This window comes from Ursus americanus, chromosome 10 (assembly GCF_024610735.1).
Source record: "Ursus americanus isolate L20-20 chromosome 10, mUrsAme1.1.p, whole genome shotgun sequence".
NCBI classification, from domain to species: Eukaryota; Metazoa; Chordata; class Mammalia; order Carnivora; family Ursidae; genus Ursus; species Ursus americanus.
The window spans coordinates 70622304-70644465 of record NC_142136.1 but is presented as its reverse complement, the minus strand read 5'-3'; the positions used below and the strand labels follow the sequence as shown (position 1 = coordinate 70644465).

The 22162-nt window shown below is 33.8% G+C and overlaps 1 protein-coding gene across 6 annotated transcripts in view; it reads left to right on the top strand.

Annotated features, from left to right (window-relative positions):
* The window catches only part of PAN3 (poly(A) specific ribonuclease subunit PAN3), a 126766-nt gene that overhangs the window by 68916 nt on the left and 35688 nt on the right, over positions 1-22162 (top strand). For all 6 annotated transcript variants that reach the window (XM_087865222.1, XM_045797044.2, XM_045797043.2 and 3 more), the window contains one exon: positions 20840-21087. In XM_087865222.1, the coding sequence (XP_087721348.1) occupies positions 20840-21087 (248 nt within the window). The remainder of the gene's footprint in view (positions 1-20839; positions 21088-22162) is intronic.

Here is a 22162-nt window from a genome sequence, read left to right as displayed (position 1 = left end):
AATTAAGTTACCTACTATACAGGCCAGAGGATATAGTTCTTAAAATTGTAATTCAAACCTATATAGTGGTTCTTAAAAATGTGGTAAGTTATTAACATTTTTAGGGGTTTAGGCACTGTAGCTTTTACATGTAATTAATATTCTAATAATATTTGTCAAATTAATGAAAACTCATGGAAATAAGGCTGTCGATAGAGGTAAGCCTGAAGTTAGGCCAAAGGGAAGACTACTATTTGTAGACATGGGAAACAAAACAGATGTGCAGGCTGTGGTCTCCATCAAATAGTATGTCAGAGTATGTGGTTGATAAAACTCAGGTTAAGTTCCTAATACAAATTCACAGTGTTTGCCTAACTTTGGTAAATGAGATTAAATAAATTTTGGGGGGAAGTTGTAGGGTACTTAATAGATTTTTTCAAATGCTTTTAGTGTTTTTAATATCCAGGTAGTTCATATTACTTTTTATCACATGTAAATAATCAGCCAAAATGACGTAATGATTATATAAATCAGTTGCTAAAATTTTCTAGATGTTGAGGAGAAAACCAGAGATGGAAACTGAATGGTATTTATTTTGGCCAAATCCACATGGTTTCTATTAAAGGTTATTTACGTTAGAAAAAAAGAAAGAAAACTTTTTGGAGGTGTTAAAACTTTTCATTTTTATTGTGTAATGTAATGAAGAGAAAAATATTTGTACTTTTAATCAAATATAATTTTTATAACTGAAATGTTAATCGTGACTCAGTATTTAAACATTTTGTGCTTTTTCTTTATATTTTCCTAAAAGAAAAAATATTGCTCCTTCTTTATATATACCTTTTAAAAGAATGAAAAAGAATACTTGTGATATCTTCGTGGTCCTATTCAAATTTTTAGTTCAGTTTTTCTTTTCTTTTTTTTTTTTTGATGGAGTCTTTAAAAACAAGATTTAGGTTTCTTCTATTCACTTGTACGTTAAAAGGCTTAAGATGGATACTGAAGAATGGCAAAATAAGAGTAGAATCAGGTATACCACAAGTACTGGAGGTTCTTTGAATCCAAGGTTCATTTTACCTTAAATCTAGATTTTGGATACTTCAAGAATAGAAAATTGTTCTATCACATCTTGAAAAAAGCATTTCAGTGGTAGCTGATGATTTTATTCTGTTCCCCTCTATGAGGCATGCAGTTGCATGTAGGATGTTGAAGCTCTGCTGCCTTCAATTAAAAAAATCTATGAAATAGATACTTCATTGAGAATTTAATTTCCCTAAGCATAAAAACATATCCACAAATTTAGATCATATATGTATTAAGAATCAGAGTAAGTTTTTGGGTAAGGTAATTTATTTTTTATTAATCTGAGTTCTGGCATGAATAACCTTTAGCCACAAAACTGCTCAAAATGCTCCCTTTTATCATGTTGGGTGAAAGCTGTAATCTGTTAGGAAAATAATTTATATGTAAGATCTAAGGTGAAATCATGCCTCTATTAAATATGGTCTGTGAGTGTATATATTCCCTATTGTTTTTATGGTTAGGCCCAGTCCAAAACTTTTACTTGAATTTACAGGTTAGAACACTGTTTTTTCTCTTTCTTTTCTTTTTTCTTTTCTTTCTTTTCTTTTCTTCCTATTTGAGTAGGTTAACAGATACCCAGAATGCATATTGTTAAACTAGAAAATGAAAGTTTAAAACCAGTAATTTCAAATAAAAACAGATATATTGGTGTAATTGGAAGAATTGTAGAAAGTAACTTTGAGTGGTTGCTTATAGTAATTCTGAAATAAAAACAATGGGAGAAGTTCTCTTAATAAAGCCTAAATTATTAATGATGAAATCTTAAAACAATTTGAATAAAAGACACTGTAAACAGGATAGAGTTTTCTTTGCTTGTCTGATTTACAGTTTTTTGTGGGTTTTTTTGTGTTAAATGCTTATATTACATTTTATTCATTTATTACTTCGCACAGTATTATTTAAAAATTGGGTATGCATTTTAATCTCTTCTATAGGGAAGCAGGGATTTTTGTGATTTGCTCAATTGCATGGTTTCCTAATATTTTGGAAATTATGACGATCTTATTCTTGGAGTTATGACTTCTTTCTTTTGGGAGGAAAAATATATTGTGTGGCTTGTGTGCATTTTTTTATGTTGCAAATTAATTTTGTGTATTGGACATTTTATTCCTTGAGGAAGGTTGAGAGCTGTCTCAGGGTTAGAAGTGATGTAGGTTCTCATCATTTCACTGGCAAAAGTCAGATTTATAGTTTTTCTTACTTACCTAATCTCCCTGATGAGAGAGCTCTCAAGTTTTCCATCTGTATTTGTATAAAAAGAATATATTTGTAATTTAAAACTTTTATCTAATGAAAAGTAATTTATTTATAATTTTGCATTAAAACTTGATAAAATAAATAACACATCTCCAATTTTTAAATTTTGAGAAATTTACAGTTAGGAGTTTTGGTTTTCATACTTATCTTTTGGAAATATTTTTATATGTACCTGTATTCACAGGGCATAACTAGTAACCCCATGGGGGAATTGCTTGGAGAAACTTAAGCAGATGTCGAGACTTGGTTTTATTATAAAGTTTTTACTATATTCAAACTGCAGTCAGTAGGAAATATGACATCTCCTCTCCACCCCCCAAAAGGTCTATTTTAAACATAATTGTGTAAAGTAATCCGTTTGTTTTGCCATTTTAATAATTTTGACTTTTATGACTAACATACAGTAAGACAAAGTACTCTTGCTTATGTTCATAAAAATAATTGTAATGGATTTACCTCATGGCTTCAGTCATTAATGCTAGAAAAAGCTACTAATTAAAATTGTTTGAACATTAGTGTGGATCAGTGTTAATCTTTTAAGATTAACTGAGGATGTGTATCAACATTTCCCAGGGTGTTTTTTAAAAAATAGGTGACCAAGACCATCCTAAACCTGCCATTCCAGTTTCTCACCCAGATCCTCCCTTCCGTTCCCCTCCAGTTCTGCACATGTCTGTTTTTAGACAGCTGATCTGGCAATTCCAGTGTCCATTCCTGGTTACAAACTAGTGCTTTAAGGGGCTAGGGACAGCGGAGAAGCACTGGTCTTAACAGTGGGGCAGAGCAGGACTTTTTCCTCCCTCAGATACTTTTAGTTACATATATTTATAATTAAAAGAAAATATTAATGTATTGTCCTAAAATTTTTCATTTTTTGTAATTTTGATATGATTATTATGGAGCTATTGTGCGTGTGCATGTGAATGTGTATTTTTTATAATGTTATAAGAAATTATAGGTAGCAAGGATCCTAAAGTGTTTAATTCATTTCCCCAGCTTCATTTCCCTCTTAAGCTAGCTAAGGCGTTTGAAAATCTCTTAATTACCTTAGAAGAATAGTCGTTACTTCCCTTGGTACTTGAGTTCGTTTCAAAATTTATTAATTATTGTGCATTCCATTTGTGGAGTTAAGGCTTTTTCTTATCAGGACTTTTATGAAGTTGGTAAACCTGTCATCACCCTCTGAAAGATGCTTGAGTAAGAAATTTTAAGATTCATCTCTGCTCTCTTCCCTTCACTTTCCACAGCCAGTTAATGAGTAATCCAGTCAATTCAATTTGCGTATGATATCTCTAATATATGCTACCCGGTCCTGGACCAGGCCATGATAATTGGTCTACCTCTGTAGTTCATTCCCATTTAAAAGCAAAAGTAATCTTGAGGTCATGGCTTTCTAATTGTTAGTAGAATAAAATCCAAGCTCCTTACTATGGCTTACATAACTCTTGTGTTTTGTACTTGTCTAAATCTCACCCTTCCACTGTATCCTCTCCATTGTGTATTCAGTTCCAGCCATGCTGGCCTTCCCCAGATAGGTCAAGCTCCTTTTTGGCTCATGCTCTTTGCATATGTTGCTCCACCTGTTCTTTCTGTGGTTGGTTCTTTCTTTCTCTTAGGTGTCAGCGAAAATGTCACAAAGAAAAGGCTTTGATTTAAAGAACATTTCCCACCATTATTTTCCTCATGTTGTCTTGTTGATTTCCATGTCAGAACTTTACTACAATTTGAAGTTTTATTTTTGTTTAAATTAGGATGAGTGGTCCTCTTTATGCCCATTGGAATATAAACTGCTTTGTTTCAGAAACTATATTTAGATGCTAAGTGAATATTTTTAGAATTAAAACAATTGAAGATAACTATTTAGACTACTGCTTTCTTTTCCGATTAAATAATCCTCATCTCCTTAACTCTACCTCATGGAGGACCTACTTTGTTATAAAGTACACATCCTTTTTGAGAACATGTGTTTGAACATGGTCCGTACCCCCCCCCCCCAGTGTCTCTGTGCCTTTGCTTCGACCTTACTTTGCCTGGAGGGCTCTTGAGTTTCTTGAGATCTTGCTTGTTTTTCATTGATTAAGTCAAATGCCTCATTCTCTTTCCCCAAAGCCATTTCTACTTCTCTGTGCTTCAGTAGTGCTTGAGTATCTCATAATATTTTTTAAAATTATGTCTGTGTTTTGGGGTGTCTGGGTGGCTCAGTCGGTTAAGTGTCCAACTCTTAATTTCAGCTCCGGTCAGGATCTCAGGATCTCAGGGTCATGAGGTAGACATGCATTGGGCTCCACGATAAGGGGGGAGTGTGCTTGAGATTCTCTGTCTCCCTCTCCTGCTGCCCCTCCCCCTGCACACTCGCACATGTGCTCTTTCGCTTTCTCTGAAATAAATAAATCTTAAAAAATAAAATAAAATTCTGTCTCTATTTTATATACGTTTTCTCCACTAAGGTTAAATGCTTCTTCTGGGGGCATTTTTAACATTTTACCCATTATTGTGATCTCACATGGAGACCTAAGAGTAAATTTTTAAATTGGAAAATTTTGAGCACTTTAGTGGGCTTTATTTATGATAGAGTGTGAACTTCATGAGATCGGGACTGGGTCTTATCTTTTGAATTCCTGGAACCTTGCTCAGTGCCTGATCTCATGCAGTGATTCCAGTAAGCTTTCATATGTAGTTACAGATTAATCTGTGGTGCTTCCAAAATACAGCTTTCCCTGCCCCATCCAAGATCTCCTGAATCAGAAACTACACATTTGGAGCAATGGCCTTTGTGTTTTTAAAGATTTCACAGGAGATTCTGATATTTGCCCTTTTACTTCTAAAGAAAAAAAGTGCAAAGTCCAGAAAATTTTAAGAAAGGCGAGATTTTATCTGATTTGAATGAGGATATCCAGGCAAGAAAGGTTCATGGAAAAGGAAATACTGGAGATGGGTTTTAAAGGATGGCTAGGGTTTCTTTAAACATTTTAAACACAGTTGAGAATCTGTGAAGTTGTTTTTTTTTTGTTGTTGTTTGTTTCAGCCAGTTGAATAGCATAATCTAAAAATGCTCTCACTCAGTGAACTTTCAAAACGTAATTCAACCCGATAGATTAAGACTGAACAGAGGTGAAGAAAAATCTAAGGTGTGGTATTGAAGCATAGGCTTGAAGCGAGTTTCTGTTGGAACAGGCGTTATACCCTTAAATGCTGATTGTGAGGAAGTCCATGGAGTTTCCTTGGAGAGGCTAGGTTAGGGCACGGTGTTTTCCTGTTTTTTGTTTTTGTTTTTAACCAGTTGGCACTTTGTTTTTTTAAAACAAGCTGTGCGTTGGTACCAGTGTGCAGTGATTCCACATGACAATTTAAAGGGCTATCATTAGCTCCCATGGATAATTCTGTTTCTCCACCTTAGGCTCTTAGTCACTGCTTTTGTTATGTAGAATTTCTTTTTCACTTACCTTTTCAAAGAAATATCTTTGAAGTCTGCGTGTGATACGATATTTCATCTCTGAAATATCAGAAGAGTGGGATTTCATTTTAAGATTGAAATTGCCAGGCAGGGGGTGCCTGACTGGCTAGGTCATTAGAACATGTGGCTCTTGATCTCGGGGTCGTGAGTGGGAGCCCCACGTTGGATGTAGAGATTACTTAAAAATAAAATCTTTAAAAAAATAAAATAAAATTGCTAGAAAAGTGGAAAAGGTTTGATTGGGCAGGAACTTGGAAAAATTAATGAAAAGTGCACTGAGATAGATACCTTTTCCATATATTTAACATACCTAGTACCTCTTTCTTAAAATCTTTACCAGTTTTGTTTGCCATTAGCACTCCAGAATTTGGCACATTGTGTTTTGAGAGTTGTGAGAATGTGGGGAGAGGAACCCAGTAGGAGATAAGACTAGAAGTGTGGCTTGGAGCACAGATAGCAGGAACTTCCGACTCAGCAGGCATCAGAAACTAAAGACTTAATTACCATTTCTGCCCCTAGGGGGCCTGTGAACTGGGAATACCAAGCCTTAATTAGAGCTTAGAACAGTGGTTTTCAAATATTGTTTTAAAGCAGAACGCTTGTGAAGTTGATACACAGTCTCCAAATCTAAATTTATATAAAGTCGATGAAACTGGCATTACAGGGTCAGGTTTTAAAATTTTATTTATGAAGTTATTCAGTGAGAATAACAAGTCTGTGTGGTGCTTTGTTGAACACAATAGCTTGAAATTGGTGGGTAAGGGATAATAATTACTCTTCGTTCCTCAGTCTCCCATAATTCACATGAATAAGTTGTGCACTTATTTGTTCAAATTTTATGAGTACCTGTGCATTTAAATAAAGATTATTCCAGAGTCACTACCTTCATAATAAAAAACCTGTATATATATAGAAAGAGAGAGCGGTGACAGGAGAGAGAGGCTTTATTCTGGGATCTCCATGAAAATACTGTAATCCAATACAAACTAAGTATGTTGGTGGGTGATAATCTCTAGTGTGCTAAAAATAAATGCATACTGTATGGGCCGGCATTTGTGATTTTTATTATTGATTTAATAAATATTGAAAAAATAGATAAAAGAATTTCAAATCAAGAAATTTACACAACCCTGAAGCTTTTCTGGAAGCCTAGGGTTTTACTTGATACAGTTTGAAAACCACTGGCTCAGAAAGGCCTATTTTTCAGTAGGAGGGAACTTATTGGTACATAATTAAGGAAGCTGGGAAGGTTTAACTTTTCTGAACTGAGATTCTTCATCTGAACCACAGAATACAGACAATGATTTGAGTGACTATTTTGTGACATGCAATAAGTGTCTTAGCTCATTTAGGGCTTAAGTTTTTCTCTGAGAAAGGCCGGGGAAGTGAGGAATCAGTAAGACTTTAAAGCCAAACTGAAGCAGAAAACCCTGCAAATTACCAAAGTGTCAGATGCTTATATTGCAAATAAGCACAATTTTCAAGACAGTGTTGTATCAGTATTATTAGTTTTGTCCTCCATAAATCTGACTTTCAGGCACTGAGATTCTTGTTTGAGAATCAATAATTTTCATGTTATAACTTGGAAATGACAAGGGAAAGATTTTGATTAGAATTTTTCCCACACTTGAATGAATAAATAATAGAATTAATAAATTGAAAAAAATGAAAAGTGTATTGGTCACCTTCATGATTCTTTCTGGAGTCAGTCTGAGTAACATATTTATGAAAATCTTTAATTCATGTGAAAGGACAAAATGACATTTCTGTGTTCTGAAATTAGCTGAACTCTCTGGTTGCCTTTCTTACTGAGTTTTTTGCCTCCCTTTTCCATAATAGCATGATACTGTAGACAAAACCTCTAACCCCTGAAGTAGAAAGGCCCCCTAGTTTTGTTGTGGTATATCTCAAAGCTCAAAGGCTGTGCATGTTGATTTTTTGGTTTTAGAAATAATAGGGAAGGCACTATTGCCAAGTCCTGAAACAGAACGTTATCCTTTTTATCTTTTGATTCGGAATATTTTCTCTAACAAGTGAATGAAAGACCTTGCATTTAAGGAATTATGTAATTCTTAACTAGCTTTTTATGTATGGCATTAAGCAAAGGTACTCTAAGACATGTAGACTACTTCTGGGTGAAGACATTTAATTTTGCCCCCCCTTCACTCTGTTTCTTGAACATACACGCACACACACGCACACACATCAGCTCTTCAAAGATCAAAACAAAATGAAGCAACAGCTTTGGCCCTTGAAATACTTTTCATTTATATACCCTGTAAATTTCTTCTTGAGTGAGAAACCATATGGTTTGTGTGATAGCTTTTCATATAAGCTTTTATCTATTTAACATTTCTTTGCTGTAACTGCAGCACACAGCTGCCTTCAGTTTAATGGCTACTTCTTTAGTTGAGAGGAAGGTGAACTATTTTTTGGACCCAATAAGTTGTCCTTTCCACTTGGGTGTTGAAAGAGCTTATGAGCAGTAGCTGTTCTGATTTTTGTTGGTTGTTTTCTCTAGGGAACAAGCTACCCTCTGAGTCAGCACTGGACTTGAAGATAAATCCTACAATTCATGAAACTGACTGATTCGACTAAAGGATGGATAGTTTGGGCAGCGTTGGACAGCTCTATGAGGGGTCTGTTGGTTTAACTGAAGGGATTGTTGAGTTCAGCAACTTTTAATTCCCCTAATCGTAAGGGGTTGCTGTTGTGAAAACAGGGTTTGTGAAGGAATCAGTTCTGGCAATTAACATCAATATCCTTATTGACTCCGTTCTCATTTTATCACCACACTTCATGGAACAATTCTTTAAAGTACAGAAATTATACTGCTATTTGTTGCCAGCAAGAATTAGTACACCCCCATGAGGTCAGCATAGGATTTTGCTGAATCCAAGTACCCTTTTTTCACAGGGGGTTATAAACATTACTTTCAAGTAAACCTTTTGGCATTTGGGTTGTTTCATCTTTGCAAAGGTAGTTTGCATTTGTGGCGTGAAACTTTAAGGACTAAATTGAACTTAAATTTCATTAGTGTGTATTTTATGAGATCTGTGAATAATTTATATTTTGGTTTATGGTTAATATTGTGATACGCTTTTGATAACTACCAATTTTTACCTTAAAAAGTACAGTATTTTTTAGTATCAGTCTTTAAGGAAATGAGAATAATTATAATGTTCAAATAAATGGATTTTGAAATCTGGAACAGTGGGGGGTTTAACCTACAGAAAGAAAATATTTCTTAATCTAATATTCTAGGCCATAATAACTTATGCAGGAATACTGTGGATTGTCTTTTTGGAGGCTTTTAAAAATAGCGTGTGGCATGTCATAGGGAATATTTTGGCCAAAGGTACATCTGTGCAGTAACATGTATGATCTTGTGGCTTAGGATTGCAAATATATTTATTTTTAGTCATTTGAAAGTTAGCGTGATTTAAAATATATAAAATAATGGGAATTTTACCTAGCCAGTATTTTAGTTGACTACTAAATATCTTTTATTGTTCAGGCTAGAAGTTCAAATGATCATCTATCATGTCAGGGTTTGGAAAATTAGGCTGTAGACAGTGAGCTTTTATACAGTACAACTTTAAGTTCATTAGTTGCATGATTATTTTGACCGTAAGAATGATACTTTTAATTAAGAACATTTTAACCAGTTTTGATAATTATTTGCAAAGCTTAATTTAATGGGATGATGAAATTATTATGGGGAAAGAAGTAAAACCTATTATCTTAGCCATTATATCCTGATTCTGTTGCTTTTGGGTGCTGGTTTGTTTTATTTTGTAGTCTGTTTGAGGATTAGATCCACATTTAAACTATACACATGCCTATATGATGGTTGTCTCAGTTATATGTTTATTTGAAAGTGTTCTTACCTCAGTTTGTGGCTTAACAGTGATGGTAAAATGTTCCCAAATTAAAATTTAATAAAATACTGACTTTTTTTTTTTTTTAAGATTTTTTATTTATTTACTTGACAGAGAGAGAGCCAGCGAGAGAGAGAACACAGGCAGGGAGAGTAGGAGAGGAAGAAGCAGGCTCCCAGACTAGGAGCCTGATGTGGGGCTCGATCCCAGAACGCCGGGATCACGCTCTGAGCCGAAGGCAGACGCTTAACGACTGCGCTACCCAGGCGCTCCAAAATACTGACTTTTTTACTTGATGGCAAGATCTTGAAGGATTATTGCTGTTAGTCCCCTTGTTTGGCAGATAAGTGATCAAAACCATAATCTAGATTTGCCATATTTTCCTGGATTCTCAGATGCCGTCTATTATAAAATGCGTCCTTTCAATTTAATAATAACTTTTGGGGGGGAGAAAAATTAATGTCAGTAGATATGTAAATTCTAAAAAATCTTTAATAAAGGAAATAACCCAGACATCCATATTGCTAGGATTCTTCAGAAACTCTGATTTCTGATCTAGTTTTTAAATTCAAGGACCTTCTGAATCACTCTTGTCTGTAGCAGTTATACATGACTTCATAGTCATATTTCTTTTCATGGTACCTAAACCTTTAGGACTGACGGTATCATTTTGAGACTTACTGTAGAATTCCAGAAACTTTAACAGATAAATGTTTTTAATTAGTTGCACTGTCCTCCCCTCCTTTAATATTTTATATTTGACAGGCAGAAACTTGACAGTTCTGCCTTTAACCACATTTTCTCTTAGTATACTATAACTTTGCCTTCTAGGTACATTACTTTTATATACCCATTAGAGATTTAAATTTAGGTTAAGTTCAACAGCATGAGTACTACCCTGAGCTGTATTAGCACTCAAGGGGCTTAGATTCTAGTTCCATTTCTATGATCACTGAATTTATATGACTGAACAAATCACTGAGCTACTCTGGGCCCCAATTGTCTGATTTGTAAGAAGAGAGAAAAAGCTTAGTCTACTTGTGGCTTAAAAATTGGAAATTGTAAAAATATTCTCTTCAAACTATTGACAAATTCATGAAGTAGATTCTTATTTCTCTTTAGTAGATAATTAAGTAGAGTCTTAATTATCTTTAAAAAGATAATTATAAGTTTAAGGGTGACTCAATGGGGTGATTATCAAGAAACAAAAATACTGACTAAGGATTTTTCTAACTTTAGGATTTTTAAATTTCTATGTTCTTTTATTACAAGACAATATAGATGATGATAACTTTAATATTTGTGCAAACAAGCTTATGCTGAAGGTTCTTCAGAATGTAAACTTACAAGAAATTGATTTTATTTTAGGTAAAGTTATTAATTATTTAAATAGCTTTTCTCTATTTCCTAACTGGATCAAATAACTATGTCATGAGAAAAATTTTAGTTCACATTATAATGCATCACTTGTAATGAGCTATTTTCCCCTAAAACCATTCTTAGCACCTTAATAGACTTTAGTTGATTGACAGCATTTTCTCTAACCTTCAAATTGCCTTTTGGTTTTTAAAAAGTTATTTTACCTATTAAAAAGTTGAATCATAGTGTTATCTTTTAAAAAGCAGCATATATGTATATGCTCTGTTATATATATATACATTTATCTTAACTATAAATATCCTTCAGGATTTAGGGTGATTTCTTAGGATACTTTCTAGAACTAGAATTTCTGGGATAAAGGCTGTGAATAGTTTTTAAGTTACTGAAACTGAAAGCAGCTTGATTTTGTGATGCATATACCAAATCATAGCCTAGATGATCCTCTGTACGATTCCTCAGAGTCCAACAGTTATTTACTAAGAATAAAGTTTTGTTTCATATTCTTCTAATGTTTAAATAAGTAAACTTTTTGAATGGCTTCTATAATTTTTGATGCTAGGAGCTAAGAAAATATAACTTAACTATTGATATTATGAAGTCTTTTCTGTTTAATGTTAGTAGCTAAAATCTAATCTGAAGCCATAACATTTAGGGTGTATATTTAGATAGTTCAAATACTTAGAGATAGGAGCTGATAAAGCACATATGTTCAGCTCCTTTTTGTATGAACTACATTTAATTTTTCTTTGCTATATTTCCTAGCCATGGAGTATACATCGCTAATATATGTTATCTTTTCTAAAGGTGTATGGATAAAAAGTAGTGAAATTCACTGCCCTATCTTAAGGTTTACTTTTTTTCTCCTGTTCCTTCCCTGAGGCATACGTTTAGATAGGAATAACAAAGCATTTGCTCCTTTTTTTTTCTGTAACAATATTCACTTTATAGGTGTCTGTGCAGCAATGAGTTAACTTCGTAGGCTAAAGACTCCTGTCTTTAAAATAAAGCCTGCTTGCAAGGTTGGCCCTTGGCTGATGTCCAGAACTTGGAGTTAAGGAGTGTTCCCACTGTTCCCCAAATGGTGACAGTGGTTTACTGTGCCTAAACTCTTTATGTAAACAATGTGGTTTATGCTGCACACCTGCTTTTTTCTGGGAGTTTGGAATTCTGGTATGTGTTAGGCGGAGGGTTCCTATAATCAGTTCCCTATAAAAACCAAGGACATGGAGTCTCTGATGGGCTTCTCTGGGCACATATATTGTACTGGAGGAATAGTGAGCTGTGTGAAACCTCATGAAAGGAAGAGAGCCTAAGGAAGCTTACACGTGAATTCCTCTGGGCTCCACCTGTGTGTTTTTCCCTTGAGATCTGGATGTGTATGCTTATTATATTGCTGTGATAAATCTTCACCATGAGTGCAACTAAATGCTGAATCCTTTGAGTTCCAGTGAATTTCTAAACAGGGGGATGGTCCTGAGGAGCCCCCAGCCAAGAATCTTTGTTACTAAATTTATGGAGAAATTCTAAGGATTATATTCTTAAAGCAGTTTTATTTATACAGTAATTATTATATGGAGAGTTTAGTGCATTTCTGATGTTACTCTGTAACTGTTAACATTTTATTTCAAGAAGTTCTTTTTGGTAGAAGTCTGCCCTGCATATAGTAGAGTTAACTAGAGTATCTTGGGGATTTGTTTGACAGGTTGCAAATTGCAAATAATTTGTTTGACAGGTTGCAGATTGCAGATAATCAAATTGCAAATAACTCCGTGATACCCCAACTTTTAATTGTTAAAATGATTATAATTAAACACTTAAACTCACTTTCTCTTTGGGCTAAAACTAGTTAATAGCTAGTGATAAAAAATAACTAAGAATTAAAGTTTGTGCCTAAAGCACTGAAAGAGCAAATCGGGGAAGCCTTCTGAACCTAATTTTGGAGTTGATCTTTTATACCCATCCTTTAAATCATCAGCAAAGTTGAAGAAAAGAATGTATTGTTAGTATTTTTAAGACCCTGTTAGAATTTAGGAGTAAAGACTTAGTGTCTGTGTTTTCGGCTGTAACTGTGTATCGTTTTATTTTAGGACAGTGGTGTTATTGGGGAATTTGGTTAAAAAATGAATAAGAAATGTGTTTTTAGTAGTAACTTTGTTTTTTGTACCACTGGATATTATCACACGAATTCCTTAGTATGATTTTCTCTTGGATGAGGCCCCAAATATTGGCTCTGTTGCTAAGAAGATAGTGCTTCTTCTCTTTTTCTTCAGTTTAAGTCCATCTGTTCAGTATGAGATGTATTTTGATAATTTCTTATCTAAACTGTTCTTTTTAGTATAGTCATACATGACAATTTATTGTTGGGGTTTTAGTTTGGTTATTGGAACTTTGTTAAAATTATTTGTGTAAGCCAGGTTTACCCAAACTACGTTGACCTGGAAAGAGTATTGCTAGAATAATCAGACTGTTCTATAAGAAGAATGTCCTTCACTCCAGATTCTTTCAAATTCGTCTCTTTCTTTCACAACGGTTTTTGGCTTGTTTCACATTTGCCTTTAAATAGTGATGGTCAACATCTGTGCCACTTGATAGTTTACATGTTGATTTTTTTCCTCCCAACTTCTTGTTACACTCAGGTAACTCTGGTGATGGCTTTCTCCGCTTCCTGATCATGGCTGTTGCTCTATTTAGCGTCTTGGTTGTTGGTGTCAAAAAGAGGAAACTTTCACCTCTAACTTATTTTTAACAGATTTCTTGCGTGCTGCAACTGTGCTGTAACAAAGTATAGTTAGGAATACAGAGAGGATTAAGGTATGGTTCTTTTCTACAAAGAGACAATTTTAAATGTGTGGTACTTGCTTCAAAAGATAAAATTCAAAATGATGGGAATAATTTTAAAATACAGGTATCGAGAAAAATTTTTATAGAGTGAGAAGATTTTTCAGAAGGATAATGTGGAATTTACTATGAGGATGGGGTTTAGAGAATTTGGTTTTGGCAAAGGAGGGTTGTTGATTAACGTCCCAGAGGAGGAAGAAGCTTGGGAGACTTGTGGATATGTGAGGCAGCATGGTGTCTTCAGGGAAATTGCATTGACTCTTTCGATTATTTGAAGAGATTCGTCATCATTACATCTTCCTGTTTATGAACATGGACTGTCTCTCCTTTTCTTTTTTTCCATGTCTTCCTTAATGTCTTTCAACAAGTTTTATGGTTTTTTGTGTTCAGGTATTACGTGTATTTTGTTAGATCTTCTGAGATACTTTGTGGTTAGTATTTGTTGGTATTATAATTGGTGTTTTTAAAAATTAAAAATTTTCTAATTTATTTCTAGTGCGTAGATAATGTGATTGACCTTTGTATGTTGGTTACTTTGGTATTTCTAGTATTTTATAGATTCTTATATGTGTGAAAATAATAGTTCTGTTTTTTCCTTTGCAACATTTCTGTTGTTTTGTTGCATTGGCTAAGGCCTTTAATATGGTATTATTTCGAAGTAGCCATAATTGACATTTTTTGTCATGTTCTTGATTTTAAAAGGAATGTTTCTAATGTTTTCATATTTAGGGAGATCTTTGCTCTTGGGATCTCAGATGCATCTGTATCTGAAAGGACATCTTTTTTTTAACTTCTCTGAAAGAAAAAAATAATTACTTTTTGTTTTTTTCTAGAAGGGATTTAAAAGTAACATTAGCATTTATTTGTGAGCATTTATTCAGTGACTCCTGTGGGTCTAAAAGATGAACAAGACAAAAATATCCACTTTTACGGAGTTCACAGCTTTTATTTTTCATTTTATGACTTTGAATTTTTAACCATTATCATGTCAATTAAAAAGTCTTAGTTGATAGGTTTTGTCAGATTGTTTTCCAAAAGATAGTAATAACTGATATGACGGGTGTGTGACAGTATTTATATGCTACCTACCTTTTTAATAATTGTCCAAATAAACTTTTTATTCTATGTCAATGTGAGAGGAGGCCAGTGATAATGCTTTTTTAATTTGCGTGTCTTTAATTGTCAGTGAATAACAGCATCTTTTTATATATTTGAGGCATTCAGTTTTCTTGTCTACAAACTGACTAGTAGTATAATTTTTCCTTTTCGTTTGGTTGCTTTCTGTTTTTTTAATATTTTAAGAACTATATTAAGCAGATTTAGCCTTTTTTTAAGTGTTGGAAATATCTTTTTTGCCGTGTAAGAAATTTATTTTTGAAGAAGTTAATTAACATTTTCTTTTGACTTTTTCATTTTGTGTCTTCGTAAGGTTATATTTTTAAAAATATTCTTTGAGGTACCTTTCTTCTTGAGCTCTTAAATATTCAGTCTGAATATTTATCTGAAATTTATGTGGGTAAAATGAATGAAAGGGTCAGTTGTTTATATCTTGTTTTATCCAAATAACTATCTTTGCTTATATCTGTATTCATTCTGTTATTTAGTGACAACTGTAAATTGTCATAACTGACTGCTGTCCTCTCCTCTGCTAAAGTTTGAAACGCTAACTTTATCTTATTTCTTCTTATGTATTTGAGGTCAAGTTTTGTGCCCATTCTGTTGTATTGATGCACTATTTATGTGACTCTTTATCAAACATTTTTATTACTGTATCACTTTTTACCATCTTTTGGTCTTGTATCATACTTTATTCTTCCTTTACCTTTTCTTTATTCTTCTGCAGTACTTAATTTTCTTTAATAATTTTCCTGGCTATTCTTAATGTTTATTTTTCCACATAGATATAATTGGTTTGGCAAACTACAAAAAATTCTATTGGTATTATATTGAACTAGCATTAGTTAAGGGTAGAATTGAAATCTTTATAACAAGTAAGTACAGGTATTTATTTCCTTTTGTTCAGGTTACCTTTTGTTTCTGTTAGTAGAGTTTTAATCTCTTCTTAATACAAGCCCTATATTTCTAGTTAAGTATATGCCTAGATTTTTATATTTTGTTTATTGGTTGAGATAAAACCCACAAATCATGAAATTCATCCTTCGAGAGTATACAATTCAGTGGTGAATATGCTAACGTATTTGTTACTGTCCATGTTTTTGATTGTAACCAGTGGTATGAAGTGGTTTTGTGGTTGTGATTTGTATGTTTCTAATGACTAATGATGTTGAGCTTCTTTTATATGCTTATTTGCCATTTATCTTTTTTGGGAAATGTCTGTTCACATTCTTTGCCTGTTTATAAATTTATTTATTTTTATTGTTGAGTCATAAGAGTTCTTTATATATTCTGCATATTAGCCCATTATTGAATTTTTCCCTTTAATTTCAGTGATTATATTTTTCACTCTTAAAGAGTCTGGTTCTGTTTAAGAAGAACAAACGTTCTGTTTTTTCATGATGTTTGTCATTTCTCTCATGTCTTTAATCATTTTAGTTTTCTGTCTTTTACAGTGTTCTGTTTTCTGAGATTCCTTTTTCTCAGGGTATTAATTCTCAAGTATATTGTGCATGCTGACTCTTTTGGGAGTTCTTTTAAGTGGGATTATTTTTCTGGGGAGAGAGATCTTGTGTGTTCTGGGTTGTAGAAGCATTCATCAAAACAGTTGGTGTTTGCTTCCTGCAAATGTCCAGTGCAGTTCAAGCTTTATGTTAATTTCTCACTGGGATTTCTGTGACATGAAGTCTTCTGGGAATTTTCTCTCCTATACGTGTGCATGGTACAGGCACGGGGTTCTTCTCTCTTGACACGATCCCAGCCTTCTCCTTTCCTCCATCTCTCTTCCACAAACAAGCTTACTTTTTGCCTCTATGGGCCAGTAGGTAGAAATAAGTTTTCTCATCCTACATTCACTGATGTTACAGCTTTTCCAGACTTCTTGGCTTCACACTGAAATTAGAGTTCCATTCCCCATGTGTTATGGGCTGAAGGCCATAAGTTTCATATTCTCATGTGGGCATTAAAGCCTTAGTTAGCCTAGGTTTTTTCCTCAAACTTTCCACAGTATAACCTCTTAATTCCAAATTTTTCTTTAATTTCTTACCCTAGGAATTTTTTGTTGTTATTTTTTTTAACCTCAGCTATATTTTAAATTTGGGTCATATTATATCTCATAGTTCCGTGTGTTCACAGCATTGATAGGGATTGAGGGGAGGGGATCATGTTAGCTCAGTCTCTCATTTCCCAGAAACAATACTGCCCTAACTGGTTGTTTGTATTTAGGAATGCTGTTCATTTAGTATATGTTAATATTGTAACCATTTGCTTTAATGAATTCTGTCATTATTTACAAGAGTCTTTTTTGTTGGTTTTCTTGTTTTTCCAGGTATAGAATAATGTCGTCCAAAAACACTGATACTTTGTCTCTGTATATTAGCCTTGAAGTTTTTTTAATATCATTTCTTATATTTTGTTAATTGCTCTGGTTAACTCCTCCAGGGAGCATCTCTTTATTGTTTTCTCACTTTTATTTGAATTGGGATACATTTAAGAGAAGATTTTTTTAAATGTTCTAAAGCAGTTAATTTAACATATATGACTTAAGTCTCACAGTTTGCATATTCATTTAATAAATTATGGTGCAGTTATGATATATGGTGTCACCAAAATGTCATTCTAAGAATAAACTACAAAAACTAACACAAAAAAATAAATACAAAAAGGAAATACTTCTAAATCATCTTTTTTTAAATACAAATTTTCATTCTTCCAGATTGTCTCGTATGGTATCCTCGGTGGTTACTGTATTTGCTTAAGTGTTCTGGTGGTTGAGTACTGGTTAAGAGCAGGGTGTTGGTGTTGTAATAACCACACGTAGCCCTTATCCCCAATATAACGAAAGATAGAACTTACAAAGGAGTATTTACATTGTGAGAGAGATGAAACCAAATCTGTTCATTTTAATTCATCTTTATTTTTGACTATTCCTTTCTGTAGTATGGTTCTATTCCTTTGTGCTGTTTATAATTTAGTGTTGTATCTAGGCAGTTGACATTAAGTATCTTGTGGCTATTGTCTTCACAGTAGTTAGGTACAGAATACCTCTCTTTGAGCAGATGTGTGCATATTTTACTCAGTTCTTTAGCATGTTTGTAAAATATTCTGGTGGCACAAAGCTGTGACTAGGTTTTGATGTTTCAGTAATTTAGGGGTTAATTTCATTTTTAGCTTCCTATACATTTAAATATCTGTTACCCCTGTTGGATGGTGATGCTTAATAGTGTACATGCTTTATTTTGAATGTATTTAAATAACTGTAGTCTGCCTCAGCTCAGATATATGAACTCAGATTTCGGTGCTGCAACTTTCTATTAGAATAGCTACAAAATTAAAAATTCTTAAGAGAAAGCTTATTATTTTACAACCTAAAAATTCTATACTGAATTTCCTTCTTAACTGACCACAGATTGTTTCTGGTAATCTTTTGCCATGTATTCAGCCTTAAAGAGGGAGTCTACCTTTTGTCTCACTTGCACACCTACTTTGTTTGGTGTCAGAATCTTTCCCTGGACCCCATGCTGCACCCCCTCGACCCCTCCGTGGCCTATGTAGTCACTAATGCTACTAGTATGGGCATTGGATCCCCCTTTCTAGTACAAAGACTTAGGAACTGGGCGACTGGATAGCGTATTGGCTAAGAGCACAGGCTTTGGAATCAAATAGACCTGAGTTGACTCTTGATTCTTTTGTTTAATAACCTGTATTCGTCCTTACAATATACTTAAAAAAAACCTTTTTAAACGTTTTCTTCGCAGTGAGGTGAATACGCTATACCTACCTCACAGGGTTGTTGTGAGGATTACATAGACTGATGTGTATGAAGTACTTTTGTTAGTACCCGCCACGTGGAAAGTGCTCAAGAATTCCTAGCTGTATTTGTTGCTCTTACTTAATTTAAAGGTAGTAAACAAATTTGTTCATCTTTGGCGACTTGGCCATTTTTGTCTTGGAAAGACATGGACACTAGCTTTAGGAAAACTATCTTAAATGCATTTCATATTAGGTAAGTGGGGTATATGTATCTTTTGAAAATAGTTAAATAATTCAATTTTTGCCCTATGGATTAACCTGCAATTAAATGTGTAATATAGAGTTAGAAAAACAGAACCCTGGAACAGTTTTTTTTTTTTTTTAATAAGCTTATATCTTAATATGGTAGCTTGGCTTCCTTATAAATAATGATTTTTTGAGAGGGGTTTAGATTTTTAGTCTGTCTAGACACATTTAAGACGTACTTGAGAATGCCTGGCCTATTTTAATGTCAATGTATGCAGTAGACATTGTGTTATAGCGGTAGGAGTATTACATTTGGAATTTGGAGACTTGAGTTTGAGTCCTGGCTTTGCTGTTGAATTTGCACAAATGTCACTGGTCAAATCAGAACCTCTTCATGTCTGAATTATGATCTCTGCTGTGGTGCTTGTAACTTGACCTGCCTCACCTGCCTAACTCATTTAGCTGCTCAGAAAATCAGACGAAATAATTATGTTAAGGCTCTTTAGAAAGTGCAAAGGGCTATCCAGAGTAAAGATAAGTGTTATCTCAGTTCTCACTTTAGTTTTGTCCACCTACATCTTTCCAAAAAACAATGTTGGTGTTTCATGAATGCCTCAAAATTGAAATTCATGTCCCTGTTAATTATATTTCTCTGACCAGAGGCGTTTTGGTAAACTTTTTCCTTGCATTGTGAGATGGCATATTACTCTAACAGTGTGGCTTTTAGTCATTCCCCAAATAGCCAGAAAACAGTTTGTGGATAAGCCGAGTTTTTCAGGAAGTGTAACTGTAGCTCTAGAAAGCCTTTTCAATCTCTGCTCAGAACTGATCACCTCCATTAAGCCTCTGATTAATTCTACTTGGTTTTAATTAATTTGCATTCCATCTGCATTTATGCATGTAGTTTGTAGTATATTAATTTATATTTGAGTGTTTTTGTAAGTCATTTTTTGTCTTTTACATGTGACCTGGTCTTGTTTTCTCAGCTAGCTTGGAATCTGCTGAAGGTTTAAGACAATTTTCCTTTCCCTTTCTTCACCTTAGAATCATAATAGAGGATGCCTTACAAAGAATGGTTTCTTACTAGCTGTGTTTAGATAAAAATTCTGTTAGAACCTAGTGGCATCAGTTGGCCTAGTTTTTACAAAGTGTGCATCTGCAGAAATTGTCATTTGTTTCAGTATATGCCTGTTTAGAGTTAAAGACAAAAGGCATCAAAACAGTGTATATTGCTTGATTAAAAAATATAATGTGTAAGCTGTCATGTATTTCAGCTAAGACTAGACTTAATTTTGCTTTTTCAAACCATTCTGTTAATTGTATTTGGCCAAAAGAAATCTAGGAAATCTCATTAAATAGTTTGATTTTTAATACTATCTTACTTTAGGGTAATGTGGTATTTGTATTGTTAATAGCCATAGTTTTAAGTGATTCTTCACAAAAGGGGAATTGGGCCCTTTATGAAAGAAACGCTTTTATAAAGGCTTATAAAAAGGCTTTTCAGGAGTCCCAGTTTGTTATTTCTTATTTTTCCATTAAATTAATTTGTTCAATTACTGATGATTCTTACTATTGAAGTTTCTCATGTAAACCTTGATATGGAGGAGACTATTCTTGCAATAAATTTCCTAGTTTATTCGGAAATGTCTGTCTTTGAAAAAAGAAACGTCTTTACATTTGCTTTCATCAGAGCTTTCTCTGAAACGAACCAAGATAAAATTATGGCTTTTATTTTTGAACTTGAATTTGCTAAAGATGATGTTTCTTCCAAATGAATGTTTGCATATTATTTTCCAGATGTGTTTCTTTAAAACCAATTTTTGCTCCCTAAGAAACATTTTTACATCTTCTTCAGGAATGTCCTTGTCTGCTGGATCTTCCCCTCTTCATTCTCCCAAGATCACTCCACATACTTCTCCTGCTCCCAGAAGAAGAAGTCACACTCCAAATCCAGCAAATTACATGGTGCCTTCTAGTGCCTCTACACCTGTTAATAATCCTGTTTCTCAGACTCCATCTTCTGGTCAGGTGATCCAAAAGGAAACTGTCGGTGGAACGACTTACTTCTATACAGACACAACCCCAGCACCTTTGACTGGAATGGTATGTCTGCATTAAAGGAGAAGTGATAGTACTCTTACAACAGTTCCTTCTTATTAATGAGATTAATGAGGAGGTTTACCTCCTCTTGCATCTTTTTATTGTGATGTGAAAAAGTGAGTATTTGATTTTCTAACTTAGATGATATTTTTAATCTCTTCTTATCTCTTCAGAGTAAACTGTTGCTGCAGTAATAATAACTCCAGTTTTGGACAAATCTGGTTTTAATCACAAATTAGGTTATATTCGAGCTCTAGTTTAGTACTTCATGGCATGTTTTGCTCATGGGGTTACTTAGTACTTGTGCTAGCTAGAGTTGACTTTTGCCACATTTGTTTATAGGTATAGGTAGTTTTTACCTCTAATAAGAAGTTGGAGAAAGTAGATAGTTTCTTACCATAGTTACTGAAAGCAAACTGATGATTTTTTGAGGTGAGGCAGTGATTTAATCTCTACATCTCTGGATAGTGGAGGACACATAAGTGATAAGAAGTCTCCAATATGATTATTGGTAAGGAGGGCAGAAGCCCAGGGGGAGCCCTGATCATGAATGAGGAAAGAGCTAACAAAGGAGGGAGGAGGGAAAGGGCAGAGAGGGAAATGTCGTCATGTTCCACAAATTGTACCTTTTAGCTTCATTATTGCGTCCATGTTCAAAAGTTGTTTTTTAACTAGTACACAGTAAAAATAAGTAGTCGTTGAAGAGCTTGTGAGTTAGAAAGCCAAATTCCATTAAAACACAAGAGCTGATGTAAATTGTAGACATTTGACATAATTAGAGATGATAGGTTTAGAAGAAAACTATACTTGCATTTTAGTAAGCAGATTTTGATCTCACAAAGTTAAATTAATGGTTTATTTTGATTAATGTTTTACTAAAAGGCAATTTGAATGGAAAGATGACAGAGTTCTTTTATGTTTTTTAAGAGTCCCAGTCCTGCCATTGTTTTGTGACTTTTGAATCTTAGTACCTCTGAGCCCATTTCCCCAGTTATAAATGGGGATAATAATCGTAACCTCCTTATGAGAAATAAATGTGAAACCATTTATAGAAGTACTTGTAAATTATGTAAAATGC